The sequence below is a fragment of the Acartia tonsa genome, chromosome 11 (genome assembly GCF_053477335.1).
Source record: "Acartia tonsa isolate MP-2025a chromosome 11, ASM5347733v1, whole genome shotgun sequence".
NCBI lineage: Eukaryota > Metazoa > Arthropoda > Copepoda > Calanoida > Acartiidae > Acartia > Acartia tonsa.
This window is the reverse complement of record NC_137270.1, coordinates 30,117,823-30,132,247: the sequence shown is the minus strand read 5'-3', so window position 1 is coordinate 30,132,247 and position 14,425 is coordinate 30,117,823. Positions and strand designations below refer to the sequence as shown.

The window sequence follows — 14,425 nt, the reverse complement described above, 5'->3', positions numbered from 1 at the left end:
ACCCCACTCCCACATTTTTTCCCTTTACCTTTTTAAAACTAAAACTGAAAGTTGGATAGGGTCGACTCCACCCCCCCCCCTCCCCGAGGCCTCTAGGGACGTAGCCGCAAAAGATATATTAAATTATCTAAAATATTTTTTGTTTGTTTGAAGTGATCTTATACCATGAAACCACAACCTCTTAGGTTTGAAAATTAATGTAAACCAAAAGATGTCTGGAATTTGGTTTACAGCTTATTTAATTGTTACAAAATAGCTTTTAATTAATTATTCCTATGTTTATGTTATAAAGAGATGACGCTACTTTACACCAATAAACAAGAATGATATATATCCATAAAAGCGACGCTCAACAAACAAAAATCAAAACGTAGAGAAACAAAGTAAATGATACACTCGATGCTCATTGATACAGGGAATCATGACCATAAATTTCACCCGTCTGTCTTCAATAGCAGCTGAGAAAATCTCATTTCCCCCATAGCGTTACGGGCGGACTGGCGGATAAAAAAAGTTAATTATAGAGTAGCTTCGCTACTAAAAAGAAAGTTTTATAAAAATGTATACGCAATATTTCCAAATATAAATTTGCTAATGCTAATTGCTGCAGTGAGAGACGTACAAAGTGCAGAATGAAAACTGGAATCACATAATCCATGATAGCATGGCTCTAAATAGTTACAGGATCAATTGTTCAAAATAACAGATCAAAATGGCTATACTTTTGTTGTTTATAATGAAAAGAATTGAGTCTATGTGGAAAACGATTTCTTTCAAATAAGTTGAAAAAATTAACATAATTTCATTACTTTTTATATTTTTTTTAAGATTATTAAAATATTTATTAGGTAGCTTTTTACAATAACGTCATATTGTAAAACTAACTTTTCCAAATGAAAAAAATGTGTATTAATTATGCCAACATAAGAAGGTACCGATATGTTAATATTAAATGAACCATAACCATACAGTCGACGTTAATATTATCGAAAAAATATTTCAAAGAAATATTGAAACTTTTAAAAAGCCTACTGTCGATACAAACTTTTGAATGTTACAAGTTATAATAGGGATAATTTATCCGTTAATTACAGACAAATTATCTGTTATACCCTAAATGTAAAAATGCTTTGCTTACAAAAAATGTTGAAAGAAAAACAAATGTTTGAAAAGAAGATATTTATTACGTCAGAAAATAGCTCCGCAACAGGCTCAAGCAAAAACAGAGACAGAACCTGGGTTAATTTATCTAATGTTAATACAAAAGTAACTTGATGTGTTTCTGCAGCAAAGGATCTCACAACCCTCCTGCCCCTCTCTAAAAATATATAAGTATTGTAATTCTAATCTAAAGCTAAAATGCATTGAGTTTGTTCCAATCATCCCGAAAGGGCCCATAGGGACGTAGCCACTAGTGATCGTATTAAACCAAAAGTGTTTGCATTTTACATGTTTAATTATGATTAGAGCTTAAAATTGATTGATTGTTTTGCAAATTAATCAAAAATAGAACTCCCGAAAATATATAAATTATTTGGAACCTCATTAAAGACCTCCAATAATGAAAACTCCTTTACATTCCCATATTAACGCACTTGCAGCTTTGCTGGTGGATGCGATTTACGCATTATTTTCTCAAAGAAGAGCGACTAAATATAAAGGGGCTATAGCACTTACACTTTTTCTCATGCCATAAATACATCTGATACTGGCATTTACACATCCATACTTTTTCAATTATATGTCATAAATACACCCATCACTGGCATTTACACATCCATACTATTTTAATTATGTGTCATAAATACATCCAACACTGGCAAATATACATCTAGATTAACTTATATGAATATTTATATACAATTAAATAGATTTTGTACAGTATGTATAGGTTTTAACTTTTACCCTATTTTAGTTACTCTCTCTCTGCTTACTTCCTTTTTTCTCAGAATGCTCCCTACAAAACATCAATTCATTTGCGCAGGTTGTCAAATTATTGCTATATGATATGATAATTTAGATATTTATTGTTAGGTTATTGTTTTATTATGGCAGAGCCAAGGGCTATTTTTTTTGTGACAAACATTGGCACTAGTAACAGAGCAGTCAAACGTAGAAGCTCCAATAATTGATACTCAAATTTCATGTTTTAATTTAAATGAAAATCCGGATGTAGAAATAACTTATTCCCAAATGGAAGATGATGTTTTTTTTTCTGGAAAGAAGTATTATGGATATGATACCAGGACCCAGTATAGGGATTCAAGGGACAGGACCTCCAATACCCCACAATCAATATGGAAGTGGGGATATGTCGACTTATTGGTTGATGATTTTGGTCGACCAATATATATAATTTTGACAAGGTCAAGGTCATCACAACAATCCATCGCAAAATGCTTTTTATTTTAACCTCACACATATATTATAACTCAAATAATATACAAGTGTGTTGTTTTCTTCTTTTTATTCTTAAATTTCTATGAATGTATAAATGCCAGTGTTGGATGTATTTATGATTTATAATTGAAAAAGTATGGATGTGTAAATGCCAGTGTCAGATGTATTTTTGACACATGTATAAAAATATTGGATGTATTTTTTTTAATGCTACTATCAATTACCTCAAACGGGCGGGACTGCTGTCCATGACACTCTAACGTCAGGTCCAAAAACCCAGTATAACTAAAAGAAGCTAGATCTCCCTTTTTGTGTATAATCACCAGAGGTATTAGGTTAATTAACACCCATCAGACAATCATCTCTCTGATTGCACGACCTTTGCCTGGAAGACTGTGTATGGTAATGAGTTGCGCCTATTTTGGGCCAAGGCATTCCCCCTACTATAACCATTAATGTTACGCACCTTTTTGGGAATACATTTGATAGTTATAATATGTGTAACAAAACACATGTGCTTATTACATAATTAATTTTTAAGAGTATCAGTCTCTTTTCATTCAGCAGTTCTAAAAATAATTCTCCTGCAGTTTAACCTTTCAAAGTAGATTATGTTTGTCACTGTCATAGCTTGTGTACCTTCAGTTGCGCATATCATCACATTTGATATGCATGATATTAACAAATATATTCATAAAAAGAGGTGATTAACTACTGCTTTAATTTTAAAACAATGTGGAAGAAGCTAATAATTGTCCTATTGCTTAATAATGCGGTTTTGCGTAAATGGTTGCATACCTTATAATACTCAATATATTTTGCGTCTCAAAATTTTTAATATCGCAGTTACTCTATTTATAACTATGACATAAAGTAAAAAATAAATTATATACCTGATAGTCTTGTTGTGGTTTTTGGCTATTTTCAGAGGGTAGGGAGTGGGACACCATCCCTAGAAAAAATCACTTGCATCTATTTTTGTTTTTCAAAATAAAAGAGTGAATACAAAAGTGCAGCGACGAATCCACTAATGTAATAAAAAGCTTTTAAAGCAAAGTGCAAAAAATCATTCAAAAACATTTAAAGACAGTAGGTATTTATTGTTTTCAAACCAAATTTGATACATGATTTATTTTATTTGCAGGTCCTTTCTTAGACATAAAAATGGCAACGGCCAGTGAAGCGATCATGATTGAGTTGGAGAAAGAAGGGTAAGTTTTCATGATTGAGTTGGAAAAAGAAGGGTAAGTTTTCATGATTGAGTTGAAGAAAGAAGGGTAAGTTTTCATGATTGAGTTGAAGAAAGAAGGGTAAGTTTTCAACCAATATTTTGGGTTAGTATGACCATTCCATGTAAAGAACAATGCAATGGTTTGCGAGATTTTAAGAAACAAACAGATGCATTTAACGTCAAGATACTAAAATAACAAATAACCACCCCTTTTCGCAGGATGGGGGAGGGGAAGGGTTGTTTAACAAAAAAGGGAACTTTGTTGATAAAAATAGTTTTGTTTTGATAACAGATAAGGTTTTTCAAAAACGATTTAGTAGTTAAATTAGTTTAATTAAATAAAGATATGTGAATCTGTGAAACTTATATTACAAGCTCATGCTAGATTTAGTGTAAGTAGAAATATGAATATATGTCAAGTAAAAACTATGCTTGTTTAAACCAGCAATCTACATTATCCGCGCGGCATAAATAATCAGCATCAAAAGCAACATTTTCATGTTAAACTTTTCAAAAGTAACTCCATAAACCTCCAGTCAGACCATTATTATCTCATAAGCAGTAAAATCCGACCTTTTACTGCTGTACAAAAAAAATTGAGGGAATTTCAGATATTTTTAAAATTCATTTACTTCTATTTCAGTGATTTATTGAGAAACCTATCTACTGAAATATTCCTTCAACTCTTTAATTTTCTATTTACCATTGCTTTGTTTACTAGATGGGAGTGGATTAGAAGTGAGAGGTACCACAAGAAAGTTCAGGAAGAAACTACAAGAAGAGAAAAGAATAATCCTATGAAGGAATATAATAAAGAGATTATTAACCTAGGGAACTCAAGCTTTATAAAACACAAATTAAAATGAAATTAAAGATATTTTCTGTAATATACAGACATAAAGAGGGACACTGGATTAAAAAAAACTTTTTGTGTGGTAAAAATTAGTTAAGGACATTGCCCTTTACCCGTATTTAAATAAAATGAATTTCCACTCAGGCATTTAATGGGGTTAAACATCAATTCCGCACTTCTAAAGGACAACAGTTTCGCCCACAACCGTGTACTCTATTCACAGCCATAAACAATATCTCTTTTTAAATGCTAGATTTTCTTAAATTAGTGCTTGTCCGTATTTAATCGAAGCATCTATATAAACAAGTCTTATTAACTGTATTGCAGCAATTTTACAACAAACTTAAATACAATTTTGTTTATACTAATAAAATAATAGTTTGCTAATCAATTTTTAACACTCTACAAAATACAAATGTTAATTTATTATTTTGTTCTACCGTCTGATTTTAGAACTTAGCTAATTAGATATTGTCAACCTTGATCCTTTTTTGTCTATTGCAACCATTTATTGCTTTAATATATTTGAGGAAACAATGTCCCACCTTTTATGTGAGTATCAAATTTAAATTGACAAAAAATATTTGCTCTTTCTTTTATATGTATCGAATTTCGAATATCTGGAAAAAAATTTGAATCTTGTAAGATTTTAAATTCTTTAAAAAAAGTATTTTACAAGTTTTTCTTTTTTTTTGTCTTTCTGTCAATCGGACTTTTTATTGCTTTTATTCCAAAAAGCTTTTTTAAGTTCTTAAAAGATTTTTATCTACTATTGGGTAGGGTGCCTTTACCCTCTAAAGAAAACATAAAAGCTACCTCCCCCCACCCTCTCCTGAAGTGAACTTAATTTACGTCGCCTCTGGTTATTTAAATAAGATATATGATTGTTTAATTGTGTTTTTTGGTAAAATCTCGGTAACAATTTGAACATTGTGGCTCTACTTTATGATAAAGCTCCCTTTTTGTCCAGGAAAGGTTTATCTTTGTTGAAAACCCTTCCTTCTCACTATAGTAAAAAATTTCCCAGATGGGTGTTGATACCTTCATAAACTACCCCTAGAAGTTTATATAGCCGTAGATGCGGTAGATATAAAATTCAAGGATCTAAAGGGATTAGACAATTGCCGATAAATTTATGAACAACCCAACTTATAACACACAAAATTACCCCTTCTGTGAATTTAAATTAATGCTTGAAGCGTTTGAACACTCAACTTAATGAACCAATCAAAATTCACTGAAGTCCCCAAAGTTGTTAGGCCAAGAAAACGTTATTATAAGACTTTGGAGACTTATGTAATAAACAACCAATTATATTATTCAATCTTTCTCTCTGCGTAACTGCGGTAGATAAAAACTAAAATCTCTTTATTTATGGTTGTTAGATTTGTGTGCTGAAATACGATCATTTTGAAAACATCCACAGGCTTGACAAGAAGTTGCCAGTCTACGAGGGCTCTCCTAACTTTAGACAGGTGGTCAGATAATATTGTATAGAAGCTACTCTATTTTTCTTGTATGTAAATTTGTACGTCATTCAATTATGCTTTCGTAGTATTTTTTCATTATATTGTCTACCAAAGAATCCAAGGAATAAGATATGGGCAGATTTGCATATATTTTAAGGTATGACAAATTACAGGGATCCTACAGGAAAATGCAGTATTCCTTTCTCACAAAGTTTTTTTTTTAATAGGTTGTTATATTTACTGAGAAAAAAAGATTTCACATTTAAAAAATATGCATTTTTGCTTCAAAACCTCAATTTTTTCTCAAAATTTTTGCTAAAAAAATTAAATTGTCATTATTCATTCTTAGACAACCTAAATGTTTTAGGTTCCTGGATACCTTGTTTTTGGAACTGGACAGCCCACTAAACAGGAATGATAAACTAATTATTTCCGCCATTAACGAGATCTTACATGTCATAAATACCTACATCAAGCTTTTGGTAGGATGACAGTTAAAATCAAGAACAATAATGTCCAGAAGTAGCGCAGATAAAACTGTTATTTTGAATAAACATGTACTTTGAGGGGGTATAGTAGAATTCAGGGGCTGCTATTCAGCAAATTACTTCCATTTGAAATTGCCGAAAATCAAATATTTCGTTGGCGTAGAATTGGCGCAAAACTTTTTTTTTATGTAACTAAGAAAGTGGGTAAGAAAGGGAGAAAAAATGGAACAGGGTTGTGGGGGAAATTTTCACTTAGACATTTTTCAGTGAGTAGAATTAAACTATGAGTAAAAATCACAAAACCTAATATGCTTAAGTTATAATATTAAGTAGTGACTTACAGATTAACGAACGGACTATACACCTTAATTACAGAGTAACTGCACTATTTAAAAGTAATAACTTAAATTCACAGACAAATATAAGATAATACCTGCTTTAAATGGATTAAGTTTATCCTATAATGAAAACAGGGTTTCTTCAAAGTTCTTGATCACATTAGTAAAGAGAGTGGAGCTAATGATATTCTATGGGTCAACATGAGACAGGTACAGTTATTCCTCCTTGTTTCCTTGTAGAGGGGGGAGGGAGGAGTAGGGGGGTAGAGCTAATGATATTCTATGGGTCAACATGAGACAGGTACAGTTATCCCTCCTTGTTTCCTTGTAGAAGGGGGGAGGGAGGAGTAGGGAAGTGGAGCTAATGATATTCTATGGGTCAACATGAGACAGGTACAGTTATTCCTCCTTGTTTCCTTGTGGAGGGGGGAGGGAGGAGTAGGGGGGTGGAGCTAATGATATTCTATGGGTCAACATGAGACAGGTACAGTTATCCCTCCTTGTTTCCTTGTGGAGGGGGGAGGGAGGAGTAGGGGGGTGGAGCTAATGATATTCTATGGGTCAACATGAGACAGGTACAGTTATCCCTCCTTGTTTCCTTGTGGAGGGGGGAGGGAGGAGTAGGGGGGTGGAGCTAATGATATTCTATGGGTCAACATGAGACAGGTACAGTTATACTTTTCCCTAATTAGAGGAGGGGGCGGAGCTAATAATATACTTTGGCTTAACATGAGACAGGTGCAGTTATTTCCTTGAGAATGGGAGGGGGGGGGGGGTGAGTGGAGCTAATGATATACTATGGGCCAACATAAGACTGGTACAGCTATCCATTTCTTTGTTTCCTTGAGGGGGGGGGGGGCGGGTTGAGCTTATGATATACTATGGGTCAACATGAGACTGGTACAGCTATCCATTTCCTTGTTTCCTTGAGGGGGGGGGGGGGGGTTGAGCTTATGATATACTATGGGTCATCATGAGACAGGTACAGTTTCCCTTTTCCTTAAGGAGGGGGAGTGGGTGGAACTAATGATATACTTTGGGCCAAAATGAGACAGGTACAGTTATGCTTCTCCTTGAGGGGGGGGGGGGGAGTTAATGATATTCTATATGTTAACATGAGAAAACAGGTACAGTTATGACTTACCATGTTTCCTTGCAGAGGGATGTGGGACGAATGTAATACTATTAGGGTCAACATTAGGGTCGTTGTTTCCTTAAGGTGGGGAATGATATTCTAAATTTAAAAACAGTCTAAAACCATTACAGGACCAATATAAAGCTTCCTTGAAATGGAGGACACAATCTGATCAGTAGTTATCAAAATCTTAAGCTAATACTTAATATATATTAGGATATTAATGGATCAGAGGATTTACTTTTCAATTGTCTTGTAATCAAATTCAAACACGTAATGAATGGACGTTTTTTTGCAGAAAAAGAACATAAAGAGCCAAAATGGTATCTATAGATATTTTTAATTGTTATTAATCAATTCATTTTTTAAACGTTTACATATTTTAGGAGCCTGTTGTATACTTGAATAGTGAATCCTTTACCCCCAGACTTCCTGACAGGTACCAAATTGTAAAGTCACAATGCATTTTTAGATCAGAGAGTAATATAAAACTAAAATATAATTTTCAGTAATTAATGGACATTACCTTAAAGTTAATTGTTCTTGTTGAACATTATTTTCCTTTAGTTTTTTCGTCAAGCGATTTTTATTTTCCTTTAAACAATCTAAGTTCCCCTGTTTGTTAAACAGTTTTACGCACATTATTGTCCTAGGACTCACTCATCTTGTTATCTTTTTTAAATGTATTACAAATACCCAGTAATTCCGTTGATTACATGTCCTTTGTCTGATGTTCTGTTCTCAATATGTAATTTTGTCTGTTAACAAAGGTTGTCCTCATATTCTCTTCTGATGACATATAATCTGTGGGTACAATTAATAATGTAAAGTTTCTTTTAAAACTAAAATTTAAAGTGTAAGGGAAGAGGGATAGACTCCCCTATCACCTCAAATGCCTCTAGAGATTTCTAGGGGGCGTAACCGCTAGTATAATGTATACCAGACAATTCTAAACTATTTTAAAGACTACTTAACAAATCCAAAGAAATTTCATTAACCTTGAAGTTGAACTATATTTTAAAGTTTCAAAAGATTTTTAAAGTCCACAATTGTTTAATATCACAGCTGTTTTAGGAACTTTATTATACTTAAATCTTAATGTACTTATCTAAAGTTAAATAATAAGAAAACTATCGTTAAATTAGGATAAATACCGTAGCAACTTTTACATTATTTACTAAGTATATTTGCGATAACTTTTATTTAATGAAATCTTACAATTTTTAACATGTACAAAACGGCCTGCTTAATTGCTTCAAGATCCATATCAGATCTATATAGGAAATAAATGTCTATAAACGAGCTCAAGTTTTCCAAGGAATATTAGTTTAAAACTCATAGTGCTCCAATAATCCATAATAAACTCTCATTGCCCAGAACGATATGACCCATTATTTTACTTTATTAAAAATAAATTCCTTTTTTTAATTTCATGTTGCTATTTACCTTATATCAATGTATTTAATTTCTAATCATAAAAAAGAAAATTTAGATTTATAATATAATAAATTTAAGAAAACTCTATTTTAAAAGAATTCGATTGTTGCGACACTTTGTGTGTTCAAATATTAAACTAAAATTGTAATCATCATCATTAACCCTTTGGTGATGGTAATGTAAAGAAAAAAATATAATTTAAAAAATCTTTTTAAAATCATTTAGATTATTAAATATTTACTTTCTTTTAGATAGTAATGCCGGGTGAGGAAAATAGATTTATTGAGAAATAGATATGCATATAGAAAACTAGCCAATAGAGAGATAATTATATCGAGCCAACTCTAGTATAAACATAATACAGGGAAGTAAAACAAAATATTTGCATATAAGTTACTCTGTTTTTCTTTACAGGCATTTATTGTATCAAACCTCAATCAGAAATTTATACACAATACTTTTAATAATAATCAAGACTAACTTTTAATTAATTAAAAACCTATAAACTATTGCATACGACAAGAATAGGCAAATATGATACATAAAAAGCTAAAAGATCTTGAGATTCATCGTTTTAATTTGTATAAATTCAAGATAGACAAATTTAACAGAGAGGTCATTAGTTTGCATGATAACAAAATGAAGGAAATATTCTTTTTAGAACACAGCTTGCGAGGTAAAAAATAACATATATCATGATTATAATCCCGAATAAAAAATGTATGGAGATATTTCTGATTATAAAACACATAGAGAATGCTAATGAAAATATATAAAATGTATTAGTTGTATGAAATATCATAATTTCATTTTCATTTCATAATGCTTACATAACTGAGCTCAAATATTATTTTGTATATCAAATATCTTTTTAGGTAATTTCTTTTAAAATTAAAGTGTACCACAAACAAGTGTGCTTTAAATTAGGTTAGGCTAGCTGTAGGAAGGGTTAGGATAACTCTGTAAAGAATATTGCCCCTGTGGAGTAGGGTCCAACTTCAATTAAAATATAAGAGGCGCGAGGGGGGGCGGGGTACTTGGGTTGAATCGCGTTTCTGGAGATTTTACCCTCTTTTGTACATAATGTAACAAGGACAAGGCGCTCCAATAACAAGACTGTAGAATTCTTAGTATATATAAACAATAGAGTATGCAATATTTAGTAAAAAAATTTAAGATTTTAAGTTATTTTTGCCAATTATTCATCTTAATTTTTTTTTATAAAATTATATAGTAGCTTAATTCCTACTAAGTAATTATACTAGTATGAAGTTAAATAAATATGAATAATATGTCTATTTCGAAATGTATTAATGCATCATATCTATTACTTTTTGAATAATATACATTTTTACACAATAATACTGTTTTATAATCTTTATATAAACGTAACAGGATATATGTCTGTCTATGTGTACCGAAAGAAAACTGTTTGGGACTGATGTGGCTTTTTTATTATTATATGACTTATAGGAGGACTTTTGTAAAGGTTCTACTACTTTGTTGGAGAGAACCTTTACTCAAGAAATCTCCTCTAGAATAAATCTTAAGTGACAGAAATTTAAAAAGACAATCCTACTCAATTCAAATACTTGTATTCAAAGTAAAACATGATATGATCATGAACAAATATATTTAATTAACTGAAATTAATTACTTATGTAAACAGACAAACTAATCAATAATTGAGTGGCTTTGCCAATTTTATTTACAAATTTTTAAAATGTTTTCTTAAATTTTCTCCTATTTTTCTATGTTGATAACAAATAATAAACCATCCTGAAAATTAACCATCTATCATAAAATTATTTGAAACTACAAATATGTTAATAACTATTACAGAATGAATGAGAATATGGAATTTCCTGGCATTTCTGGACAAGATATTGAATAATAACTATTACAGAATGAACGAGAATATGGAATTTCCTGGCATTTCTGGACAAGATATTGAATAATAACTATTACAGAATGAACGAGAATATGGAATTTCCTGGCATTTCTGGACAAGATATTGAATAATAACTATTACAGAATGAACGAGAATATGGAATTTCCTGGCATTTCTGGACAAGATATTGAATAATAACTATTACAGAATGAACGAGAATATGGAATTTCCTGGCATTTCTGGGCAAGATATTGAATAATAACTATTACAGAATGAACGAGAATATGGAATTTCCTGGCATTTCTGGACAAGATATTGAATAATAACTATTACAGAATGAACGAGAATATGGAATTTCCTGGCATTTCTGGGCAAGATATTGAATAATAACTATTACAGAATGAACGAGAATATGGAATTTCCTGGCATTTCTGGACAAGATATTGAATAATAACTATTACAGAATGAATGAGAATATGGAATTTCCTGGCATTTCTGGACAAGATATTGAATAATAACTATTACAGAATGAACGAGAATATGGAATTTCCTGGCATTTCTGGGCAAGATATTGAATAATAACTATTACAGAATGAACGAGAATATGGAATTTCCTGGCATTTCTGGACAAGATATTGAATAATAACTATTACAGAATGAATGAGAATATGGAATTTCCTGGCATTTCTGGACAAGATATTGAATAATAACTATTACAGAATGAACGAGAATATGGAATTTCCTGGCATTTCTGGACAAGATATTGAATAATAACTATTACAGAATGAATGAGAATATGGAATTTCCTGGCATTTCTGGACAAGATATTGAATAATAACTATTACAGAATGAACGAGAATATGGAATTTCCTGGCATTTCTGGACAAGATATTGAATAATAACTATTACAGAATGAACGAGAATATGGAATTTCCTGGCATTTCTGGACAAGATATTGAATAATAACTATTACAGAATGAATGAGAATATGGAATTTCCTGGCATTTCTGGACAAGATATTGAATGGCTTCAAGAACAGTTTGTTAAATCTATTAAGGTATTCAATTCATAGGATCTAAAGGGATAAGACCCGATAAATTGATGTTCACCCCTAATGATGATACACAAAAATACCCCTTTTGTAGCGTAAAATTAGTGGTTGAAACGTTTGAACACGCAACTTAGTAAACTAACCATTGAACAATCAAAGTCAAGAAAATTTTTTGCCATAGAAACGAATAATATTTAATTATGAAAAGAATAGTTGGGTTCATGGAAATAAAACGAAGTAGCGGATTTCATCGTATTTTCATAGTACCTTTTGATAGGTTATTTTATGTTAGGTTAGGTAAATGTTATTGATTGCCGAGCAGGGTTAGAGCCCCTGCAGGGGCTAGAAATAAAAGAAACGCTACTGTGAAAATACTACAAAACCCGCTACTTCGTTTTATTTCTATGATCAGTAAATTGTAACTTAAAGTAAATCATAGTCCTTTTTTATAATACATATAACTAGCGGCTTCGCCCCTAGCCTCTTGAGGCTTTGCCCTAGGAGGTATAATTACATCTTTTATTACCTGGAAATCCCCCACTCCACCACTATTTTAAATAATTAAATAAAAATGGCGGGGGTATTTTTTTTGTTTTTGGGGGTTGGGGGTGTCCCACCTCTTAAGAAAATAGCCACAGGACCAGAAGGTATATTCCCTGAAGAGTAGAATCCGATCTGTTCAGTGGTTACCGAGATCTTAAGGGACAGACGGACAGATAGACGGACAGACATTATTCTACTATGTATGATAGATAAGGTTTTCCATTTTGTCCGTTATGACCTCGCTAACCTCTAAACTAACTGAGTTTTATTATTTTATGGGTAGCTTAACTTAAGTTCTACGATAGTTTTACGCTTTTTTTACTTTTAATTGAAAGTCTTTGTGTTATTTTAAACTATTTTTGCACTCATCCTTCCCTTCAAATGCAATCCCTTAAATGATGTGGGTGCAGCTACTAGTATCTTATATAGTACTACGGGTAGGGTATAGTACCCTCCGCTAAACTAGTTATAAACCTTACCAGGACCTATGTGAAGCTACCCTGTTAAGGAGAACCATAACGGCTCAGCAGTTAGCGAGACTTACACAGACAGAGACCCTTTTGCTTTATTATAAGGATTTATTATTAGGATGAAGTGGAAGCGGTCAGACAAGACAGGAGGGTTCCTGATGAAGAGAAGGGATTGGTAAGTGTGATTCGTTCATTTGATAAGAAATAACAATTTATCGCTAAAAAACAATAGCATGTCTTTTTGGCAAAAGACAACCAATTTTTTTTATGAACATTGAATCATAGATAAATGTTTTAAAGTAAGTAAATAAAAAGTTATAAAATGTTATAAGTTAAAAGTTAAATGTTAAAGGTTATTAACAAGTTGGCGAATAATGCATAAATGTAAACATATAAGCCGTGGCGTGCAGAGACATTTGTCAGGGTGCAGTAAATCTTGAATGGGTAAAAAACGGGGAAGGCAGTTTCCAGATTTTATTCTCAAGTGGAGTGTTAATACATTCTTTCCGCAAGCAAATGACTTATAACTATGTAGATTGATAGAATAATAGATGTATTGTTATAAAACACATTTGAGAATGCTAACATATTGTAATTTTGAATCACCCTTCCCAAATTTGAATTCATGTAAAACTTGAATGTAAAAAGACTTTACGTCGGTTCCATGGATTTTAAGTTACAAGTTAATCCCAATATGAACTACAGGATATCCCAGGTATGTAGTTTTGGTATCCGACTGTGACAAAACGGACGATAGGACCCAGATTTTGTAGATTGACCTGAATGTTACAAAATTTTAACCAAATCCCAGGTGTGCCATTACGGCCGCATATAGCATCGTTTTATAGAATCATCACCACAATATAGGCGGAGTTAACTCTGCACTGTAAATTATTCTGGTACCCAAAGTTTTATAATAATGTTAACTTATTCGTTGGAATATTCTTATTTAAATTTCATTGGTTGCTTTGAAACGAGTAATGTTTATTTTATCTACTTCTGTCTTATCCCATTAGATCCCATAAGGTGGGGTATTTTTTTGCAGGGGAGAATTTTGCAGAGTGCAGGTACACTCCCGAAAAAAAATTCTAAACCTTCTTTGGACGTATGAGAAGCTTC

At 31.9% G+C, this 14,425-nt stretch overlaps 1 protein-coding gene across 1 annotated transcript in view; it reads left to right on the top strand.

Annotated features, from left to right (window-relative positions):
• Positions 1-3,523: 3,523 nt before the first annotated feature.
• The window catches only part of LOC145332942 (paladin-like), a 39,266-nt gene continuing 28,364 nt past the window's right edge, over positions 3,524-14,425 (top strand). The window contains exons 1-8 of the mRNA XM_080178056.1: positions 3,524-3,611; positions 4,353-4,434; positions 5,870-5,959; positions 6,321-6,366; positions 6,916-6,989; positions 8,301-8,353; positions 12,218-12,299; positions 13,425-13,481. Of these exons, the coding sequence (XP_080034182.1) occupies positions 3,565-3,611; positions 4,353-4,434; positions 5,870-5,959; positions 6,321-6,366; positions 6,916-6,989; positions 8,301-8,353; positions 12,218-12,299; positions 13,425-13,481 (531 nt within the window). The 5' untranslated portion in view covers positions 3,524-3,564. The remainder of the gene's footprint in view (positions 3,612-4,352; positions 4,435-5,869; positions 5,960-6,320; positions 6,367-6,915; positions 6,990-8,300; positions 8,354-12,217; positions 12,300-13,424; positions 13,482-14,425) is intronic.